Below are 23,731 nucleotides of genomic sequence, written 5' to 3'. Positions count from 1 at the left end.
CAGTACTGCTCATAAACAAACCTTTGCACTGTACTTTGGTACACATAACAATGAATCCTTTAAAAAACAGATCAGGTAATTTAGCTACAAAAGTAAAATAATTCTATTTTAAAAATGCTATGAAATAGATTGGCATAAGGGTTGAACATCTATTATTCGAGAAGTACAGTAATATACTTATATACTATAAATGTTATTTTACTGTTTGTTTAATAAATTTATTTGATAATAATCTGAAATAAAGCCTAATGTAGTTACCTTTTTTTTTAAGGCCAGACAAGATTCTGCAAAGATACTGGCCAGAATCAGCAGTTAAATAAGATCTTGATGAAAGATATGTCTATTTAATCAGAGCACTTTAGCAAAGGTTACTAAGGTACAAGCACAGGGAGTCTGCTATCCAGGGTGTGAACAGCCAAGAACATGTCTAAGAAAGTAATCTGAAATACAAAATCTGAAATATCTAAGACAAGGATATTTCTATCTATTCAATTTCTATTTCTAAGACACGAAGATTTAAAGCATCTTCGCATGAACTATGCCCTACAGTGACCAAACACAGGCATAAAGGAGAATTGGAGCAGGTCATCCAAACACTTCACCTTCATTTCTATAGCTCACTGTATCACAGATTTTCCAGGATTACATGCAAAACAAACCTAATCACAAAGTGTGCAAACTAGATAATGTTTAGACGGAATGTTATTATCAGCCCAAAAGGGGTCAATTTACATAGTAGGATGCTTCCACAAGATGATTAGTTTCCAACCACCATTGGTTACACTTTCTCTTGTGAAGATGGGCAATGCCCTAGCCTGAACATTAGTCAGGTCCTGAACAGTCCCCTGTTTAAAGTTTAACCAACAAGAGTTGTGAATGGTCCTAAATATTGTCCAACCTGAAAATCCCCAATTCTGACTTTCTGGGAGGGAGGATTAGCAATGAAGACGATTGGGCCTGGAAGATCGGGAGAACTGGGGCTTCCAACAACCACATCTATCCTCTATTGTACTAAGTTTGACTCTGGTCAATGAGGAGACTTACTCAATTCCCATCAATTTTACAAGAACTTACTGGATGTGACACGTGATGAAATGCTATCTTGATGTCAAGTGTCACTGGTCACATCTCATGAGTAACTTAGCGCCACACACAGCATAGCACTGTCGACAATACTTACCATCACTTTGGTGAGGACTGAGAATGGACTGATAGGCTGGTAATTAATTGTTTAGGATTTGTCCTACCTTTTGGAAAGGAAGGCACTTGTAGTTCAGCAGTATTGTCCCTATCTCTGGGAATTAATTAAGTTCTACCTGTGATTTAAAACATGCCTAAACAGGTTGATTAAAACATTTGTTGTAAACCTGGGCAAATTTCTGTTTGTATGTGCTACTATTACAGCTGTATAAGAATAGCCTAATTGGAAGTTCACCCAGTATAGAAGTACAAGTCTTCACCATTATACTAGGGATTTAGATAGAAGTCATGACATTTACTACATCCAGTATGCTCAACTATTTCTTAATATCATATGGAATACTTATCAGCTGAATTGGGGACCTCAGGAGGAGGTCAAGATGGACCATCCACTCACCATGGCACTAGACATTTCTAAAATCCAAGACTTACTTTGCAGCAATATTCTGGAGCTCCTTTTGTTGGTCTTCTTCCCTAGTCAGTTTGGACAGTTGGGTGAGAGCTGCCTCGACCTCCTGAATTGTCATAACACTTTTATGGGCTGGCGGGAAAGTCTGACTCTCTTCAAAAAAGATGCGTACAGTCTCCGAGACATCCCCCTAGAGTAAAAGCAAGAAAAAAAAACGTATTTGGTGTCTCTTATGATCGTAAGGCACTCTAAATATGTATTGACCTTTAAATTAGTGTTTAAGTATAATCACGGTTGTAATGTAGGAAATGCAGCAGTCAATTTAACCTCAGCAAAGCCCTGCAATCAACAATATAATAATAACTAACTAAGTTGTCTTAGTTGAGTTGGGCAAGGGAAAATAAAAATAAGCCATGACACCTAAAGCAACTTTCTTTATCTTCTTTGATATGTCGTCTTTGGATCCTCTATGTTCACCTGAGGAGGCAAACAGCTTAACATCTCAGCCAAAGAGAGTCACTACTGACATTGAAGCACTCCCTCAGTGTTGCACTGGAATGCCAACTTAGATTTTGTACTGAAGTGGGATGTGAGTCACATATTTTGATTTAGGTGTGTACCACAACTGACCTATGACAAACATCTAAAAGGTAGTTCCTACTGTTTTTAACACAAATTTTTAAATATTAGTAAAACAAATCCCAGAAGCTGAATGGGTTGTTCACAGAAGCAAGGGGAAGGTATAGAAAGATGGGGAAAAAAATTGGAATTTTTGGGGTAGGCTAGTGTGACCACTCTAATAGCACTCCCTCAGTGCCATCTGCAGTCTAAACTGGGGATGGTGCGCCACCTGGAGGGAGAATACAATAAAAGGAAGAAATCTCCATATTCTTGAGCAACCTCTTGAAATGAAAACCAGTTTCTGAAATTAAAGTGGGAAAGCCTGATATACAATGAAATCTTAATAATTACACGTCCACAAATGTAAGTAACTCATTCCCTGTCATAGCAGAACACAGATAATGAGAACTGAGCTCAGCAATCACTGACAGGACTGGATCAGAATATTTTCAATTTTTCTTTAAAAAGATGCGCACATATTTGTTTAAAGGCCAACAAAAACAGATTGTTAAAATAAACTAAAAAGGCATATTTACAATAAATGTGTATTACAGGACATACTACTGCTTATCTCATATTGCCATTTGTACAAATTCGCTTGCAAAAGGCAAGAGCACATCTTTCAGATGCAAACAAATGTGCAATTGTGTACAATTATATCATTCTAGAACAAATGGTACAACCTGAAATTTATTTCTGCAAAGGCTAGTTTATGGTTAAACCTAAAAAGGGATGTTGGAAATTGTTTAGAATACTTCCCACGCACTCAGCTTTATCCCCACCCCAAGTTGCTCCTTTCAATCAAAGATTCTCAGAACTACTGTGGTACAGATTGAAATTCTTTTCTCAGTTGGCCGCAAGTCTGCAATCAATTCTGTAAATGAAATAAGTGTGTGCAATCTCAGCCCAGCTGTAAGCACACAACAAAAGCATACCATTGTTGCAAAATGTTACGGATGCTCTAAATTTCTGCCTGTAAACATCGAAGAGAGGACAAAAAGCTCAATAAACTTGACTTTCTAGACCTTAACTGAACATACTTATTGAAAGATTTTTAATTTGCTTCAATGTTCCTCATCCTGTGAGAAAAGTTTCAAAATCAACAGGTTCAAGATCAATTTTCAACCTGGGAAGCAACAACAGAACAGCAGCATTCTTGGAGATTCTGGAAGTGACAATCAGCCAATTTCCCAGCTCCCCTCAGTCACCAAAGCCAATCCCTCATGGAGCAATTGCTCAGCCAAGGACAGAAGAGTACTGCAATGTTCTCCACATAAAATCCCTGATGCCTGCCAAGGTTTGTGAATAAATTGTTTGGCAAAACATCCACTGGTGGCAACAGAACCTTACCCCAGACCCTTCAGAAAAACATGGTGGTGAGAAAGTCAAGGGGGAGGAATGATGTAGAATATCCTAGGTCTTGCCTAAACAGTCTGCACTCTAAAAACTCTTTGCACAATTCCTTGCAAATGTCATGAGGGATCGCATTATGAATGGTTACAATAGCACTTAAAATTTTAAAATCAACCAATCAACCCACATCGACCAAAATCAACCAAATCTACAGAACTATCGACCTTGACCCACATTTGGGAGACCCACAGAAATTCATTCATATTTATTTCTGGTTTCAGATCGGCTGTAGTACAACTCTTTACACACCCAGACATTACCAGACTTTGCGCTTTATACAGGCAAGGTGACCTGTTGTACATTTGCCATAGTTTCTGTTTTTATACATTACCAATGTCTTTGAATCAAACACAGCAACAAACCTGCTCCAAGTCTCGCACCATATCGTCCAGACTGCAGTTAAATATCCGGCTGAACAGTTTGACAATCTGTTTATCATTTAGGTTGTAAACGGTCTTTATCACACCAGGCAATAGTAGTTTTATGGTTAAGTATACATCTCCATGGAATTTTCCTGGAAAGAAGTAATTCAACAGACATCATTACATAGCTTACCCTCAATTGTGGCTATGCAGTTTGATCACATTCTGAATTCTGAACAAGTCATACTGGACTCGACTTGAAACATTAATTCTGTTTCTCTCTCCTCAGGTGCTGCCAGACCTGCTGAGTTTCTCCAGCAGTCTCTGTATTTGCTTCAGCTTTCCAGCATCCATAATATTTTGCTTTTATATTCATTTTATCACATTACTGACAGGGTGTAAACTCTAATCACCGGGAAATACCATTACATCATCCTTCAAACTAAATTGCTATTTATTTTAGGTACTTACTGAGTGAATACTGGTCAATTACACAACAAATCTTTGTGTAAAAAGGTATGTTAGAATTGGGACAAGGGATTTTATTGAAAAGGTCTATGCTGAAGCATATACAAAAGGTTCCTGCTGCCGTGTGGCAGTTGTATTGGGAAAACAATCAGAATCCCCACAGTGTGGAAACAGGCCATTTGGCCCAGTGAGTTCACATCACCCTCCGAAAAGTATCCCACCCAGACCCACACCCCTACTCTCTCCCTATAACTCTGCATTTCCCTTGACTAACCCACCTAGCCTGCACATTCCTGGTCACAATGGGCAAGTTTAGCCTGGCTCATCTAACTAACCTGCACACCTTTGGACTGTGGGAGGAAATCGGAGCATCCCGAGGAAACCCATGCAGACATGGGGAGAACATGCCAACTCCACACAGACAGTCTTATGAGGAATTGACCTTGGATCCCTGGCGCTGTGAGGCAGCAGTGTCAACTACTGAGCCCATCAGTGTTTAATTCCAAATGTAAGTTCCCCAATGACAGGAGATACAATTCTTCAGGCTTGCTTACGTGACCATATTTTGTCAACGTACTGGGAAACAGGTGAAATTGCAAAACTGTGCCCCAAAACAAACTCCCAACATCAGAACAGGAGGAATCTGGTCTGGCTTCCCAATCACAACAGTGAAACTACAGTCTCTGTTCTCAATGATAAAGGTTGAGAGTACATTAGAATTTGGTATCCAGCACTCTCCAGTAGGTCTGCCTCATTTTTGTCAAGGATGCTTTCCAATACACAAGAACAACACAATTACCATGAGCATCACAAAACAATTAAAGAAAAAATGAAAACAGAGTGCTTAGCAACTGGTAGACTGCAGGTTCTGGGAGACTTTCTTAGAATGCTACTTTGAAAGGAAAAGATTCTAAATCACAGATGTAAACTGAACAGTCCCCTTTCATAAAGCTTGTGCAATAGTAAAAAGATTAGGCTCACCATCTCCACCAGTCCCCTTCCTGAGGAAATCCTGGATGATCTGTGTTTTAGTATTATAGCTTGGTTTATCTGCGATCATTGCACAAAGTTTTCGAAATTCCCGCAGAGAGCAATCTTTGTGATTTGGGTCACATGCACCAGCTGACAGAGCACTGCTGGAGGTCGAAGGCTCTTCTTCAGGAGATCCCACTTTAGCTACATACAGGAGAAAACAGTACAGTGTGTGAAAACAGTACAGAAGGAAATATGTGTTACTGTAAACGTATTGCCGCTCAGTGAGCCTGCGTGAGCAAGTTTACATTTTGGGAGTGACCTTACATTGAGCTAGTTCCCACCCAAAACATTCATCTACTAAAACCCGCCTGTGGTGCTGACTGACTGTAATGAATCTGTTTTTGTAGAAAACATTGCACTTAAATATATTTCAATCAGCATTTCCCTACTAAATCTCTTAAACAAGAATGTTTTCATATAGCTCTCTCATAGACACTTTTAACAGCACAGTTAACTGAGCTCCATCAGTGTCTTTGCATCTAGCGGAGGCTTGAGTTCAGAAATAACAGAGAATTGAGGGTGTAACAAGAATGGAAAACATGAAGAAATAATACCAGTGAAATTATTGGGACTAAAAGTTACTAATCTCCTAGACCTGACGGCCAGTTTTAAAAAACAGCAGATGCATTGGTTTAGGTCTTTTGTTCCCCAGATTCCCCATGGATTGGATGGTAGCAAACTTGACCCACTATTCACAAAGAGGGACAGGAAGAAGAAACAAGAAAATTAACATTAGTAGTTAGGAAAATGCTGAAATCCCTTATTGGGGATGTGGAAACAAGGCACTTAGAAAATCAATTAGAGAAAAAAAAGCAGGTTTATGAAAGGGAAACAAGGCTTGACAATTCTGTTAGAGAGTTACTTTTTTGAGCAGGTAGTTCAGGAGAAAATCAATAGATGTATTGTACTTGAATTTTCAAAAATCATTCAGTAAAGATGATGTATTAGGCAGACTTGGAGCTCAAGGGATGGAAGTCAATATATTAGCAGATTGAGAATTAATTTATGTATAGGAAACTGAGAATGGGGGGAGAAAACAGGGATTTTCAAGTTGGCAGCCTGTAGCTAGTAGTAATCAGTGCTTGGGCTCGAGCTATTTCCAATCTATATTGACGATTAAGATGAGGGGACAAGGTCTCAAAATATGGACTTTAGGATGAGGTGAAGAAAAGTTTCTTCTTTTAAAAAGGGTTCCGAATACTTGGAATTCTCAAACCCAGGCAGGTATGGATGTTCAGTAGTTAATAAACAGATTTTGGGTACTGAGATAATTAAGGGCATGTATATTGAAGGTAAAGTTGAGGTACAATATTAACAGTGATCTTATTGCATGGTGGAGTAGATTCCGTTACTTATGTCTTTATAGCTAACATATTTCCAACACTCTGCAGTGTGAAGGTGCAACTCATAAACTGAATCTCCTGCTAGAAAGTGCATGTATCAATGATAGGTGAAAATTAACAAGAGTTCAGCAGTAATGGCTACTACTTACACATAGCTTCCCACATGAGCAGACTAAAAAGGATACAAAATGCACTGTAAAGTACAGAAGTTCTTCTCTACCAGATATCTTACTACTCCAAGTAAAAAGGTCACAAACCTAAATAGCACTGCAGCATTTGGTATTCACTCTGCTCCATAAAAAGCATCATTTGAAGCTGCAGTGCATTATATACAGGAAAACAAGCTCACATAATCTATTTGAGATATTATCAGAGACAAACTATTGATGATGTAGTGTTCCCCTACCTGAGAAACCAGAAAATTTGCGTGGTGATGGAGTGACTGGAGTCACTGTGGTCGGCTTATTCGGGGAGGGCTTGATTTTTGAAGAAAGCAAGCCATTCTTGATTGCAAGTTCTAGGAAAAGAATTAAAACTACGTTACAACTTTTCTCATCAACATGTTTACCAATGTCTCACTAACCTTCCCCTTGCACTGTCAGACATTTATGTTTAAAACTAAGGAAGACGGGGCACCATGTATAACAATTCCTTATATGTTTCAGAGCATTGCACTGGATGGGTGCATTTCTGAATTCCGATACCAAAATTTACACAGGCATCCCTGAGTACAGCAAAGCTTACACTCGTTTCCATCCATCAGCAGAAGCTGTCCCTCTTAGCAATGCAATTCCATGGGAACTGTCCAGAAATTTATCCAAATGGACATCCTTCATGTGTGGTCAGAGAAAACAAATGGTCTTGGGTTATTTGATTACTGGAAGCATTACAATCATCGTGTTCTTACCAGGTATTCTTTCCTGGAAGGGTCCATACAAAGTGCTCAGGATTATTAAATAGATCTTTCCCAACCTCACCCAGACACCGATTTATCCAAAATGAAAAGCCAGTCTCCAACATTCAACATGCTGACCTTTAATGTGCTGGTTGATCAGATCCCTCTCTGCGTCCTGAAGTTCCTCATAGCCTTCCAGATCCGTTAAGTCATCAATTTTCTTCGTACTTAATCGAGCACGTTCCAGCTTTTCAAACATACATTTGACGTGGTACCATTCTTTCATCTCAGCTCCCTCAGAGAAGGGATTTGGCATTATCCTCCCAATTCGCACTAGTCCTTTTGGGAGTTTCTCCCGACACTTCTTGCAGCCAGCTGTGCCACGTTTGGCATAATCCACACAGTATCGCTGCACGGGCATCCCTGCTTTATATGTACAATAATGGCAGCTAGGATCCCAAAAGAATGTCGCAACAACTGGGTTGAAAATACGCAGTCTCTGGCTTTGCTTCACTGCTAAATGTACAGAAAAGGAATGAAAAAGCCAGACTTGAGAATATGGAACAGCAAGTTCAGGAATCAAAATATAACTCCTCTGGCTTTTCAACACTAATTTGACTGGCTGAATCTGTGCTGGAGTAATTTTCTCTTGTCTAAGCAGTTTTTTTGTTAAATGGGAAAGCAGCCTGGACATGGAGAGGTCTCAGCTGTAATTAGAAAAACGAAAAGGTATGTTGAATATTTGAAGACATTTCATCATTTTACATCTTATTTGGCAATACTCACACATCAGTCAGAAGACACACTGATTTCTACCCAGATTATTGCACTAATTACAATACAAACAAACAACTCTGATCTCCCAAGATTTGCTTACAGCCAGAAAGCTGTGCATGTTATGCTACAATACGGAAAGTTAAAATATTTTACACCTTCAATATTCCTGAAATTAGTCAGTGCCATTAATACCTGCTCCAATGTTAGAGATCAGAACAGAATATTAGTATCCAGGGCAGGATACCATGCTTTTTACAAGTTTCTGCATGTTCTGATCTTTCAAACTGTGGAGCTGTTTGTACTTCAGCGTGACACCAGACACAAATCATTAAGGTGCTCTGCTTCAAAGATACAACTAAATGTACATAATAACAATTCTAACCTTCTCACTTCATTTATATGATAAGGTTTTATGAAGAAATCAAGACCCTTAAAACACTGTCTTGGTTAATGGACCAAATATAAAATAATTACGCCTCAGTAACAAAATAGACAGTCCTGTGTGGACATGGATGTGGAACAATAACCTTCTTAATCAATCATCCCAACTGACTGGGAGTACACTTCCTCTGACCAAAGGAAATAGCGGCATTTTTCCAACATTATTTCTACTCAGGGTATCACATCGTTGATGCTCACCATACCTACTCAGATGGTGCTTAAAATCAAGAATTGATGGAGGCTTTCAACATCAATTGAAACTCAGCCACATTGGCACTAACCCCAAATACCAAACTTTGTGAGCAGCTTAGGCAAAGATGTGCTGCTCATGAACATGTTAACTTTCACTTGAAATATATTCACGTACCTCATTCTAACCACAAATCCAACTCTCCACCTACAATTATTTCCCCTTTCTGCTGCAGTTATCCAACATATGTTGGAGCCTACATATGAGCTAAGGAAGTCTTCCTTTGCTTAAGGAGAACCATTGGCCAGTGCTGGAAATTTACACCAATTGGATAAGGATGAGAAAGAATAAAGTATTCTTCTCAACACAGGTTTATGTTTAAGCTCAAACAGGACTGATATCAAAATCAGCAGATACTAGTACCTTCGAAACAACACATTTCAGATCCCTTCCTGATTGATTCAAAATAATACCCACTTGAGGGAACTCCCTAGTATACAACAATATATCCTACTGCTCAAAAACGTGCTGAATAATCAGCAGGGCAGTCTACTAATGATACAATGACACCCGAAAATGGGTAATGCAATACTTTCAGAAATGCTCAAGCTTGAGGCCTTCCCTTCCAATACCAACCATCACATGAAAATGTCAAGCAGGATTGACTCCAGGATGATAATAGACAGGCTTGTCAGGTGGGCAGGACAATGACAGATGAAATTTAATGCTGAAAAGTGCGAGATGATGCATTTTGGGAGGACTAACATGGCAAGGGAACACACATTGAAGCTACTTATGATTTACACCTCGAGTTGGTTTCTCTAAGTCCATGTTGTTGGGTAACTATTTTTCTATATTTTTAGTGCACACTAAAGCTGAAACAAACCTTGGACTTTGCAATACAGAGTCATTGTGGCTCAGTGAGATGAACTCCTGACCAAGTTTCAAGGTTTCATACTTAAGTCCCATTTGAGGGCGAGAGAACAGTTTTCAAGGCCAATAACTCTTGAGTAATTCAGAGGCACTGCACAGTCAGCGTTGCTATCTCACAAATGAGACATTAACCCAAGGCCACCCATCCCCCCCAGTTCATTTGTTCAGCTTTATGCAAGAGATCCCACAAAGTTCTGTCGTAAGATCAAATAAATTATCTGATGCCCTGGCCATATTTATCCCTCAATCAACATCACTAAAACAGATTATCTAGCCATTATTATGTCACTGTTTGCAGAAGTCTGTGTGCTCAAATTAGCTGCATTTTCTGAATTACAACTTCCAAAAGCAGTTCTCTGGCAGCAGGATGCTCTAAGGTATCTAGTGATCAGGAAATGCCGTATAAATGCTTTTTATTTATTTCCACTGACAGGTATCAAAGCAGCTTTAATATGCAATCAGCCCTGCTCATTACCTAAATAGTGCCAATCTTTCATTTTCTTTTCTCTCTCATTTTTTACTCTTACTAGAGGTACATTTGTTGCTAAAATAGCCTGTTCGCTTACTCATTCATCTAGTCTAATTTAGCAACCTCAATCAGTACAAGCACTCCTTTCTACAGCTAAATTATCAAAACGTATCTGCCAAATAGGAAGTTAAGGAGGAAATTGCAGAAATTAAGGGCCCTTTGCAGAAATATTTGTATCATCTATGACTACAGGTGAGGTGCTGGATGACTGGAGAGTAGCTAATGTTGTGCCTTTGTTTAAGGAGGGGTGCAAGGAGAAGCCTGGGAACTATACACCTGTGAGAGTCTGACATTGGTGGTGGGTAAGTTGTTGAAAGTGATTCTGAAATATCCGTCTCATCTAGATAGGGTTGTTAAGATGATGTTTAACATCTTTCTCAAACCTTTGAGTCTGGGAGTTGGGATGTCACGTTGAGGTTGTACAGGACATTGGTGAGGCCTCTTCTGAAGTAGTGTGTCCAGTTCTGGTTGCTCTGTTATAAGAAGGATATTAAGCTGGAGAGGATGCATAAGCAATTTACCAGCATGTTATTGGGACTGAAGGGTTCAAGCTATAAGGAGAGAGTGGATTGGCTGGGACTATTTTCCACTGGAGCTTAGCAGGTTGAGCAGAGACCTTACAGATGTTTATAAAATCATGAGGGGTATAAGGTGAATGGCAGATGTCTTTTCCAGACGGTCCAGACTTCAACACTGTAGGCATATTATTTTAAGGTGAGAAGAGAAAGATTTTAAAAAGATATGGGGCAATTTTATTTTGCAGAGAATGAATTGTGCATGGAATGAACTTCCAGAGGAAGTGGTGGATGTGGGTACAGCTACAACATTTAAAAGACATTTAGATAGGTGAATGAATAAGAAATGTTTGGAGAAATATGGGCCAAGCACAGGCAGGCGGGACCAGTTTAGCTTGCGAATATAGTCAACATGGATTGGATAGACCAAAGGATCTGCTTCCATCCTGTATGACTCCATAAAATAATTCTGAACTGCACAGAATTCTGTAAATTCCATTTAAGCCTCACCAACAATCATTGTTAACTTGTCCCAATCCTAACTGAAAACAAATTGGCAACATTCAAGCTAAAAATAAAAAGCCAACACCATCCATACAGGTACTTGTGCAAATTCCATCGACTCCCTATACTGCCATCCTCCTCACTACACTGTCATCACCCTCTCACTCTGTTTTGCACTGGATTTGAGACAGCCCTCTTTCACTATTCCATTCATACAACACAGCAAGCACTATATCTCCCAAAATGTGTGCTCTTCCCATGCAAATGAGAGTCAACTAGATCTCCCCCTAATATACAGACTCCCTTATGAAGTTGTATCAAAGAAAGTGTAAAAAATGAGGTCTGCAGATGCTGGAGATCACAGCTGCAAATGTGTTGCTGGTCAAAGCACAGCAGGTTAGGTAGCATCTCAGGAATAGAGAATTCGACGTTTCGAGCATGAGCCCTTCATCAGGAATGAAGTGGCCAGCTTTTAAAGCTAACAAAAACACTTATCTTTGTCATCCCAAGGCCATGTACAAATTCCGTGTCACTCCTCAACTGCCACCAAGAATAAGACAAGGAACAACTTTCTCCAACTAAATACAGTAAAGCCAAGTGTTTTGCTATTGGTTGCATGCTTCTGGCCAATTAATGCTAAAAAGTTACATTTATCGAGGACATGAAAGGGATAAGTAATGTTATAAGGTTAACACTGAACCTTTAATAAATGTCAATCTGTAAAACACCATGCTGTTAGAACCACAGGATTCAAGCTAAAGCTCATATTTATTTTCAAAATGTAGAATTACACAGTAGCAAAAGGAATACAGCATGTTATTTGCAACACAATGACTATCTTACAAAACAGAATTCTTTAAGAAAGTGTTCAGTATCTTCATCTTTCTCAGAAACATTTAACAGATTAGAGGTGAGTACAAGATGGGCTTTTCTTCCCTCCATGGACTGTCGCTGCTGCAGCAAAGTGAAAGCAAAGCAAAACAGAAGCAGAGAGATATTAGCTTAGGATAGGCTGCAGCAATTGCACCATTCACAACACCACAGACTGAAGCAGTTATTTCAGGTTAAACGTGATACTTCTTTATAAGACAGATACATGGTCATTTGTTAAAGATTTTCCATCGTTCAAGTGGATATAACGCAAACGAAGCATGAGCAGAAATGAGCAGAATCCTTTTGATTGTTCTACGAGCTGTTTACTTGGTCTGGTCTGAAACAGGGCTGAAAATGTGTTGCTGGAAAAGCGCAGCAGGTCAGGCAGCATCCAAGGAACAGGAAATTCGACGTTTCGGGCATAAGCCTGATGAAGGGCGTATTTCCTGTTTCTTGGATGCTGCCTGACCTGCTGCGCTTTTCCAGCAACACATTTTCAGCTCTGATCTCCAGCATCTGCAGACCTCACTTTCGCCTGGGCTGAAACAGTCGATTTTGGAGTGACATCCAATAACAGTTCCAGCCATTGTATGTAAGAAGGTAGAACCAGATAACCCTTTCTCATGCCAACTTTGTTTTAGTTTAAATAATTGATAATATTCAAACAATTTTCAAAACAGGTTTTTTTAGATTTTTGTTTTTAGATTGTAATTGATCCATTTTACAAGAAAGAAGAGCTCCTTTAGCAATATGTGAAAATGTTCCCCAGAGATCAGAATCCATTCGTCGTATCTTATAGTGATTTAATTATACAAGTCTGTAGGTGACACCAAATTAGAAAGGACATTAAGTAGTGTCAGAAGTTCCAAAAGGACATTTTATTTTGTATCCAGAGTGCCCTTGCACACAACTGAACATTGTTTTCCCATCACCAAATCGCCCATGGTATCTTTTCATCCATTAGCCACCGCCAGTAGATCACCCGTGTTTTGCAATTGCTTGATTTACATGCACAGTCCATTAAGAAAGGGACATACATTAGGTAAGTTGATTAAACTATGGCACATTAAGGTTATTAGAGACAAATGCAAGGCCATCTACTTTGGACTCAAGAAAGAAATCTTTTTTCCCTAAAAACAGTAAAACATGTGGAGAAACAAAAAGGTTTGGAAATTCAATGTGTATGAATTTCTTAACAGTAACGAATAGGTGCAAAAAGCATTAAAAATACCAACAAATATTGGCCTTTACTTATAATGGGGCAGACACTGTAGAGCTTTGACTTGGGTGCATACCTCAAAGGCAGAGTTATAGCAGGTTAATTTAAGGTATTAGCTTATACAGTAAGCTGCCTAAACAGAGATTTTCAATGTTAAAAGAATTCACCAGGATAAATACAGGGAAATTGTTTCCTTGTTCAGAGGAATGTATTTCCAAAACCAGGGTTGGCCTTCTTGAGGAAAATCAGAAAGCACTTATTTTAAAAAACAACTCAGTAACAAATGAGTATTAGAAATCTGCAATTCCCTCCCCAGAAGAGAAGACTGGTTGCTGAGACAATTACAGCTATCCAGATTAAGATCTATCTTATAACAGAACCCTCCAATCTCAGAGTTATATTATTCCCCAGATGATGCATCTGCCCATCCAAACCTGCTCTTGCCACCACCAACAGCTAATTGGAATGCTTCGCCCTTCGCCATCTCATTGGGCAATTAAAGCACTAGAATTAAGCCTAGGAAGGGACAGATGGCAACTAACCAGTGTAGGATTGAGTCTAAAGTCCTCATTATCTAAACTACTGGACAGGATCCTGGACTTTTCTAATAACTAAAATACCGGACTAAAGACTGGCCTTAGGCTGCAACAAATCCAGACTGAAATCATTCTGGCTGCGTGTGAGACTATTGTTCAACCTGAAATTCTAACATTCACCTGCACTCCAAGAGAACAATCAAACAGACCTAACACTCTAGACAGAAACAAACTTTTACACCTTGGGCTACACAGCAGCAGACATTTTGGAACTTTTACAGATACGTCAACTTCAACTTCAATCAACATTTATTCACAGAGGTATCAGGCATTCAACTTTAATCAGAATCCATTTGCACGTACTCTTAACAATGAGGAAGCCAACTAACCTCAAAAGGAACACCAGAAACACAATGGCAACACAAGCCCTACCTCACCAGAGGGACATCTTTTTCAACAACAATCTCCTGCAGAAACAGCTTCCCCAAAGGCTCCAGGCCCAACAAGCAGCTTCAGAAGCAAGAACCACAGAGGCCGAACAGAGAAGCTAAATCAGGAAGACAAACCAAGAGCATCACTGCAACAAAGGACATTGGATGGGGCGGGGAGAATGTCCATCAAGCGCTATCCAAATGAGAGCTTCCAGACACAGACCTATTCCGATCCAAAAGAACTGACAGCACGAACCTCAGCAACCTGACACACTTTAGACCTGTATTTTCCTCAGTGGTTAGCTGAACTCTCAAGATCCCAAAGTATCCAACTAGCAGGGTGAGGGAGACAGGTAGTGACAGTGCAGGAACCCCAAGGTTAGGAAGTCTAATTAGCTTCTGTGATTACAACTGCTTTCTAGCTTCTAATAGTGTTTAACTCATGTTTAATTTGATAGTGTATTTAATTACTGTCCTCTGTATAATTGTATTATTTCACTGCTTTATTGCCTTTGCTTTTTTTTCTTGAATTACACTTACATTTTTGTACTTAAGTAAATGCAGAGTATCTTGTGCCCTGAAACACCTTCTTCATTTGACATTCCCTAAATAAGTCATGTCAGAATCAGGGATCTAGGGGTGATTCAAACCACTTAAAAATCAGTAAATTACTAATTGCAAACCAGAACCTTAACTCGGCCAAACGAAGAACCAACTGCACTCTGCAATCAAACTAGATAGGTTTCTCCATTACCATTGCTCCCTCGAATATCATTGATATCCTGGTGCATATCTATGAAAGCTCCAGAAGAAAAGATAGGACCAGCTTTGTCTCAATTCCTCCCCCAGCTCTTTGAAAACACTTAGAAATGAATGATATGTAACATTCAGAATACAACAAGCATTACCACAGCATAAGTTACACAAGATCATTTTATTGCTTTTTTCAAGCAATACTGGAGTCTCTCAATGTGGTCAAGTAAAAAAAAATGTATAAATAGTCACCTTTATCCAGTTACCATCCCATCCATAATATTGTTACAAGTGACCCCTCAAAGCGTTTTCCCAATATGCACAGGCTATTTATTTGAAAGCAAATGACCTTTAATTGTTCTTTCCATAGTAGCATTTTAAAGGAGCCCCATTTCTGACCAGTATGCACATAGCTGCACTGTCACACATACACAGCAAACCAAGATGTTTAGTATCCTGCTCCCATCACACAAAGCAGTGGGGACCAAATGACTCAACATATTCAAGAAAGAAATAGATGAATTTGAAGATTTTACAGGCATCATTGGGCGTGAGGAGAAGGCAGGAACATGGTATTGAGATACAGGATCAGCTAGGATCCTACTGAATGGCACAGCAGGAGCATAGGGGCTTAACTCCTGTGTTTAGATTTGTACTAGTTAACCTGTTCAGATGTGTTATACACTTGGAGAGCAGATGGGACATAACCTGGTTTCCTAGTTTCGAGTATGGGTACTTCCACTGCACCACAAAAGTTTTCAATTGTAATGATTTAAATTTTTCTAAAAAGACCCTGCCTGTTCGAAGTCAGGTAAGTTACTAATGATATTAAGAAGCCATCAAACTATATTGGTTTGTGCCTGGGAGGGAAAAGCTGGTGGGTTTACATCCCAGAGACTTTGATTTCCAGCCCCGTGGAGCTGTCATTCCCACATTTGGAGAAACTCCGCCAAAGGGCTTTTTTTAAAAACACGCCCATCAGCTCAAAAGTAACAATAAAGTAGTGGGTGCAGTTTTAGGATTTGATGAGATGCCATGGGCCTGGCAGTGGATCTGTACGAGTTAGACATTTGTTCGTGTTTGTAAGTTAAAGGAGGGCGGGTGTTAAACATTTCTCCACGGCCTGACGGTTACATGGAGGGAGATGCCCGTCCTCTTTAAGCTCGGGGCCACGGCCTTTCACCGGCCCTTTGCAGCCTCGAAGGACCTTCGGCAAAATTCTTCTTCCCTTCCGCCGCCGCCAAATCGAGGTCCGAGGCCTCAAGGCCCAGACTCTCAAGCCCCGGCCGCTGGTCGTGAATCTCCCGGAGGAGCCGGGGACAAGGGCGAAGGCAGTCTACAGCCGGGAGCTGGGCGAGGCCTCGGGGCTCGGTTGTTGGACACCCCCCGCTGTCCCTCACCGACTGACCTGGTTGATGAAGCTGCGGCCCGCTCTCCGCGCCGCCCGGACACCTCCCCTTTAAGAGGCGGCCCTCGCGCTTTGTCCCGGCCGCAGCCTCTGTGACGTGGCGCCCGTTTAAAGGCTCCCTCAGAGGAACTGTCCCCCGACACAAAACCAACGTCAGACTCACTCACTCACTCCCCCCAGCGTGGCCTCCTCCTCCTACTCCCCACCCTCTCCCTCCCCCAGACCCACCCCATCCTCTCCCTCCCACTCCCCACCCTCTCCCTCCCACAGACCCACCCCATCCTCTCCCTCCCACAGCCCCGCCCCCAACCCCTCCCTCTTCTTCCCACACCCCATCCCCTCTCCCCCCCCCCCCAGGCATAGCCCACCCCTCCTACCCCCCTCCACCCTATTCTCCCTCCCCGAGCATGGCCCACCCATCCTCGCCCACTCTCACCCCTCCTCCCCCTCCTCCTCCCTCCCCTCCCCACTCCTCTCCCTCCCCCACCCGCCCCCAGCACCCCTACCCCCCCCCCCGAGCATGGCCCACCCGCCACCCCCTCCCTCCCCGAGCATGGCATCTCAGCTCCACCCAGCCCCCAACCCCCCGAGCATGGCCTGCCCTGCCCCGCCCTCCCTCTCTCTCCCACCCTCCACGAGCGTGGCCTCCCTCAAGCGTGGCCCTCCCTGAGCGTGGCCTGTGCTCCCTCCCTCTCTTCCTCCGCGTCCCTTCTGGTCCTAGACGTTCTCCTTGGAATATTGTACATTTCAATAAGGTAACCACTCATTCTTCTAAACTCCAAAGACTACAGGACCAATCTACTTAATCTCTCCTCATAAGACCATTCCTCCATACCTGTTATCAGCCTGGTGAACCTTTTCTGGAATGCCGCAATGCTAATATATCTGTTCTTAGATGAGGACCAAAACTATTCACAGTATTCTAGGTGTGGTCTTATGAGTGGCTGGTGTAGTTTTAGCAAGATCTCTTTTAATACTTTGTACCCTATGAAGTAAAGGCCAACAATCTATCTTGCCTATTTCTCATGCTAGTTTGCTGTGATTCAATTGTGATTTCTTTTTACCAGATTAGATTAGATTTGAACAGCCAGGGAATTCCTAGAGGCATGGCACAGATTCAATCAATAAGCACATCGACCTGGACCCAATATACCGGCCACTGCAACGGACAGCTGGAACTGACAACCGGAAGCGGCAGAGACAAACCACTACAAATGCCGAAGGAAAGATCACAGAAGCGCTTCACAGGAGGCTCCCAAGCACTGAGGATGTCACCTAGAGAGGGGACGAAACGTCTGCAACACAAATTCCCAGCTCGGCGAACAGAACCACAACAACGAGCACCCGAGCTACAAATCTTCTCACAAACTTTGAACCATTAATAATATGTGTATTTGAACATGCATGGAGTGAGTCAGCTTAAACTACATCTACATGACAAAATGACACAAAAGTATCAGACAAAGTTTGCTTTTGCTGTTTTGAAGGAATTCAATGTGATTAACATCTTGTGCTCCCTATGGTTAGCCAGTATGCCATTCACGTTAAAAAAAAATCAATAATAAGTATCATGAAAAGACAACATTTCAGGGAAATTAGGCATGGGCAATACATATGGCCTTACCATTTCTCACCTTTCTAGATTAAACAGGAAGCGAGTACAGCTCAACAAATATATTCAGAAAGCACTGATCTATTACCTCTGTTCTGATTCAGTTAGGAGGTTTAAATTGATTTACCACTTCATTTCCTGAACAAAGTTTGAATTAAGAATATCTAGCTCAGTGTCAGAAACAAGTCAGCCAGAAATAATGTATTGTCAAATAATCTTGCTGAAGCAAATGTATAATTATTTTAAAAATGTCTAAGTGATACAAATATATACAACCCTCCTTGAAAACTAACATACATGTGCACAACCTTCAAGTCAGGAGAAGAAAAAACATAAAACCTCTGCTGTGTTAACTAGAAAATTCCTTGGCTAAGTAACTGTTAAACTCAAGAAAAATAATTTCACAAATTGTGCAAATGACAATCTTAAGCCAAAGTAACTTTGCACAGTTGATGTTGGGATGTCTTCCTGGATCAATTTTAACTCACTGAATTAATTTCTCATTTTCAAATTCTCTTGTCAGAACACACTATTTTTAGTGACAGGACCTTCCAGTAAGTTTTCAGTTCTCACACATAAATAAGAGGGATTTCAGAGAACCGCAAAGGCAATTGCTCAGGTCAAGTTTTTTCTCTGGTTCTGTGTCCAATTCCTTTTATTGCCAAAATGTTTATCAGTCTGTCTAAATGTGATATGTGACCTCTTTCTGAAGGTTTTGTAGATTCAGTGTCTCCAATTGAGCAGTGTTTGGTCTTTGCAAATTAAACATTTTCCCTGTTGCAGTCAGTCTCCTTTTCTTGCAAAGTGTTCTTTCCAAAAAGTCCAAAATTTAGGAAAATGTCCAGTCAATGTATATTAAAATTAACATTTCTGATAGGACATTCCCATAACATTTGCCACTGAAGGATGATGTTGTGTCCAACAAATAAACTACAGGTTACCGCCTTAATGCAAAATAAAATTCTGATTGTCAGATCTCATCTCCATCCACTGATAGGATGCCAATGTGTACCATTGTTGTCACATCTTGATTTCTGTGATCTACCTGTGGCATTAGTAAGAACAAGCTGAGTTTCTATGTACAGATTCACACAAAATCACATTTCACAGGAGACAGCTGGTTTTAAGGGTGCCATTAACTGCTTAGGGTGCTTTTGAGCAAACACAGAAATAGGGATAGGCCATTCAGCCTTTTCTGCCATTCAATTAAATGGGTGTAATATGAACCTTGCTGCAATTTGTTCCCTTTATTTCATAACTCTTAAAGCCCTTGGGTAATGAAGTATGATCAACCATTGATCTCAATTTTCCATTGATCTAGCATCAACAGCTTTTTGGAAGATAAGAGTTTCAGAGTTCCATTATTTTCAATATAAGGAAATGCTTCCTGACATGACCCCGGACAGTCTAGCTTTAAGATTAGTGTTCAGCACACCATTATCAAAAGAACTGATTTCTCCTTATCTAACCTATCAACTCCTAAAATCTCTCAAATATTTCACACACTCATACAATTCTCCTCACCGCTACTTTGACCTATTATGTCAATCTGATAGGATTTTCAAAAAGATACATTTTATCAGGAGATGTGTTAAACACCATCCCAAGAAATGTTCACCATTAATGATTTCAAACCTATTTTGTAGCTTCCCTCGTAGGGGGCTGTAACAGTAGATTATTTGCAATGTCATTGGTCCAATCCCAGGCGTACATCACGTTATCCGAAATCAGAGTAAATGTTTCAGGTCCAGTGATCCTTCCTCAGAACTCAATTAATTCTGATTCCTCTTGAGATGCTGCCAGACCTGCTGAGCTTTTCCAGCTATTTCTGATTTTGTTTCTGATTTACATCATCTATATTTCTTTCAGTTTTTATCAAGTTATCTGATCCCTGTTTGGGGGAACCAAGGGTGGACCATGATTAGTCTCAGCGGTTGAACACCTTCTGGAATATGCTTGGTTGGAATTGAGATATTCCTGAATTGTAATCAAATAGTCTGCTGTCAGTCACAAAGAATGTTCACCATTAAGCAGGTGCTTTTGGAACAATCCTACAGAAACAGTGCTTACCCTTAGGTGACGAGGAAACAAGAAACTTAGTGGATAAAAGGAAGCCAGAATATTGAATATTGCCATGTATGTTACCATTTTTAGTTCAAAAAAATCTTTTTGTGCCAGTTCTTTAATTAAGTATGAAAGTATTTAATTCCAGTAAACGATATTGCATTTTCAAATGCAAAAACAGAGAGTTAATTAAATAAAGGAGAGCAGAACATAATGTGATAACCTGTGATCTGAGCTTTGCTTTATTTACAACCACTGTTCATTAAAAATCTTTAAAACTGCAACCTTCATGTACAGATGCAAATGTTGGTGCAAAAACTGATGGAGTTAAATTGCTGAACTACCATCATACAAAATTTCGATAGCTCACTGCAGAAGCAAATCAGGGGCTGCCTTAATCCAATTCAATCTCAGCATTCAATAAGAATGAGTACATTCACCAATGAAAAGCCAATAATGCCTTGGAGTTGGTGCATCCTATTATTATAAAATAATGGCTGCCATGACACTATTCTCAGAAAATAATGGTCAGAAAAAACTGCAAAAATTTGCAAGGGTCTTGGAGAGACTTAGAACATGATGGAAATTGATATATACTGAGCTGAGGCCTTTTTTAACACTTTAAATAAATGTGAAGTATACTCTGGATTAAAAACAGTAAAGCTCACATTGACAAAGTGCCTCAGCACTGGCTGAAAAAAAGTTAGCAAATGCTTGAAAGAAAAGGATCTTATGTTTGTACCATGTCATTTTGCTTCCAGGACTTCCCACAGCACTGCACCATTTGTGAAGTACTTTTGAAGTGGAGTCACATTGTAATTTAGGAAAACAGCCAATCTGGACACAGTAAACTCCCAGAAATTGTAAAGTTATAATGATGAGGTAATTTGTCTTGGTAATGCTGATTTAGGGATAGATATTGGCTAGGACACTGAGGATAATTCTCCTCTCTGTCTTTGAAATAGCATATGGAATCTTTAACATCCAGAGAGGGCAAGTGGAGCTTTGGCTTAACATTTCATCAATACATAAGGCAGCATAGTGCAGCACCCCCTGCAATGCCAGTTCAGATTCTATACTTGAGTCCAGGGGTGGGGGACCTGCGGCCTTCTAGGCCATTGTGCGTGACCTTTTGAATGCATTTACATTTTGCAGAACAAATCTTTTATTTTTTATTAATATGTTATTAATATGTTTTCTCATCCTTTATTATTTTTATTTTAATTTTAAAATGAATGTATTTAAAATACCAGAGAGTAAAAGAAATACAATGAAAGGTTCTCTGACTTTGAGAATCATGACATCACATTGAAATTAGCATTTCAACCTCATCTAGCTGATGTCTCCAAGGCTCCTAAAGAACTACTTTGGAATTGATTGAGCTCTCAGAAGATGACATTTTAAAGTCCTTATTTGATGCTTAGAAAGATCCGATTGAAATATGGTAAAATGCAATAGAATACCCATGCCTTCGGCAATATACACGAAAAATGCTTTCTTGCTTTTCAACCACTTATTGCTGTGAATATACATTCTCCTACTTAACCAAACTCAAGATGCCCTTAAGGTCACAAATGATGGATACCCATCTAGAGGATCAGCTAAAACTGCAGACCTCCATGCTGCAACCAAATATTCAAATGCTTTCCTACAAAAAGCAGTCACAACAAAGTCATTAAAAGGTTAGTTAACTTTAGAATTAACTTTTTTTTAGTTAATTAGTACATAGTAGTTAGTTCTTTACAAAATAATGTGAATTTTGAAGAATATATAGTTGAAGTTTCTTGGATGTGGCCTTACTAGATTACAACTAACATCATGTGGCCTTCCAAATGAAAAGGTTCCCTACCTCTGCTCTAGTATTTGGTGTGGGGGAGGGTGTTGGCATAATTTGCCTAGCCCTGGTACATGGATTTGAAGACAGGACCAACAAAAACCTTATAGATCAGGTTAGCCACCTAATTCACTAATGCTTCCTCGTGATTCTGCATGAAGTGCAGTAAGTGTGGGCAATGGCTACCTACCCACGAGACAAATGAAGTTGGGGCAAGTTGCTAACACCATCACCAGGTGATCTTCCCTGCTTGGTCTGGATGTTGGCAGCCTCTTGGAGTCATCTTCCCAAAGGCAGGCCCGGCCCTTTGTCACTGAAACCATGACTCTACCAGAAAAATGCAAAAGCCACAGCCTTGATCACAATCGTTCCCATGACCCTATGAGCTGTGTGCATGGTGTTTTCTCAAGTATTAAATTGAGCATACTCATCATTTCCATTGTGAAGCTTCCTTATGGTTTCCTTCCTGTCACAGCTGCGTGAATCTCTTGCAATGGGGGTGCCATCCATCCAGTGCTCCAGGCTCTCCCACTGGGGTTTCCTGCTTTGGAAGACTGTCCACCATCTTGAACTAGACTGCCACACACGGGTGGCCTGTCAATTAAATGATGCCAATATTTTTACAATGCATTCTATTCCGAACAAAGTCATGAGCGCTACCAACTGAACCTGTTCTATTTCCCCACCAGTCACTAATCTGCACTGTGCGTTCTGAAGAGTACAACAGGTTAAAACAGTACAAAGTGTTATTGTAGTTCAATTATACTTGCAGTCATTCATTTTATTAATTTTTTTTGTTACTTGCCTTTATAAGGCAGTAGAGTAGCAGTTTAAGAATCTTTGGTGCTCTTCTAAATTATTACAATTTTTCATACAGGTTCTATTTGCTTTGTACAGCAGACTGGAAGGACATTGTTCAGCAAAAGTGTAAGCCTGGATACAAATAAATATTTTTGCCTTCGATACTGATCCAGAATGTACTCTTGAAAGGGCAGTGGAACACATTTAATAACAATTTTCAAATGTAAATTGGATATCGACATTTCTGATCAAACTGTTCAGATTTGTTATTACATACTTCTGGAGCTGATGAGACTTGAACCTAAGCCCAAAGGTAGGTTACACTACCACTGCACCATAAGAGCCCTCTGCAAACTGGATATACCTGTAGGGGAGAAAATTGTAAGTTTATAGGGAGAGGGTAGGAAATTGGGACAAATTGGAAAGCTCTTTCAAGGAATCAGCACAAGTAAAATGGGCTAATGTGCACTTTCTGTGTGATAAGATTTTATGTTATCTTTATAGGCTTCTATAATGTATCATAAATGTGTTGCAACCAAGCATTTCTGTCACATTCTTGTCACCA

The 23,731-nt window shown here is 40.2% G+C and overlaps 1 protein-coding gene and 1 long non-coding RNA gene across 3 annotated transcripts in view; one reads left to right on the top strand and one right to left on the bottom strand.

Moving 5' to 3' along the window:
- The window catches only part of lig3 (ligase III, DNA, ATP-dependent), a 69,228-nt gene extending 52,223 nt beyond the window's left edge, over positions 1 to 17,005 (bottom strand). Inside the window, exons 1-6 of one of the 2 annotated variants that reach the window (XM_060847876.1) lie at positions 16,856 to 17,005; positions 7,885 to 8,453; positions 7,258 to 7,368; positions 5,455 to 5,649; positions 4,006 to 4,157; positions 1,633 to 1,799 (exon numbers count right to left, since the gene is read on the bottom strand). In XM_060847876.1, coding sequence (XP_060703859.1) covers positions 1,633 to 1,799; positions 4,006 to 4,157; positions 5,455 to 5,649; positions 7,258 to 7,368; positions 7,885 to 8,440 — 1,181 coding nt within the window. In that variant the 5' untranslated portion in view covers positions 8,441 to 8,453; positions 16,856 to 17,005. The remainder of the gene's footprint in view (positions 1 to 1,632; positions 1,800 to 4,005; positions 4,158 to 5,454; positions 5,650 to 7,257; positions 7,369 to 7,884; positions 8,454 to 16,855) is intronic. The other variant, XM_060847877.1, reaches the window with a different exon arrangement.
- Positions 16,445 to 19,249, top strand: LOC132830298 (uncharacterized). Its single transcript, XR_009646360.1, has 2 exons — positions 16,445 to 16,529; positions 17,923 to 19,249. It is a non-coding gene; the product is annotated as an uncharacterized LOC132830298 (long non-coding RNA).
- The last annotated feature ends 4,482 nt before the right edge of the window (positions 19,250 to 23,731 follow it).

The sequence above is a fragment of the Hemiscyllium ocellatum genome, chromosome 31 (assembly GCF_020745735.1).
Source record: "Hemiscyllium ocellatum isolate sHemOce1 chromosome 31, sHemOce1.pat.X.cur, whole genome shotgun sequence".
Classification (NCBI taxonomy): Eukaryota; Metazoa; Chordata; class Chondrichthyes; order Orectolobiformes; family Hemiscylliidae; genus Hemiscyllium; species Hemiscyllium ocellatum.
This window is presented reverse-complemented; position numbering and strand designations above follow the sequence as displayed.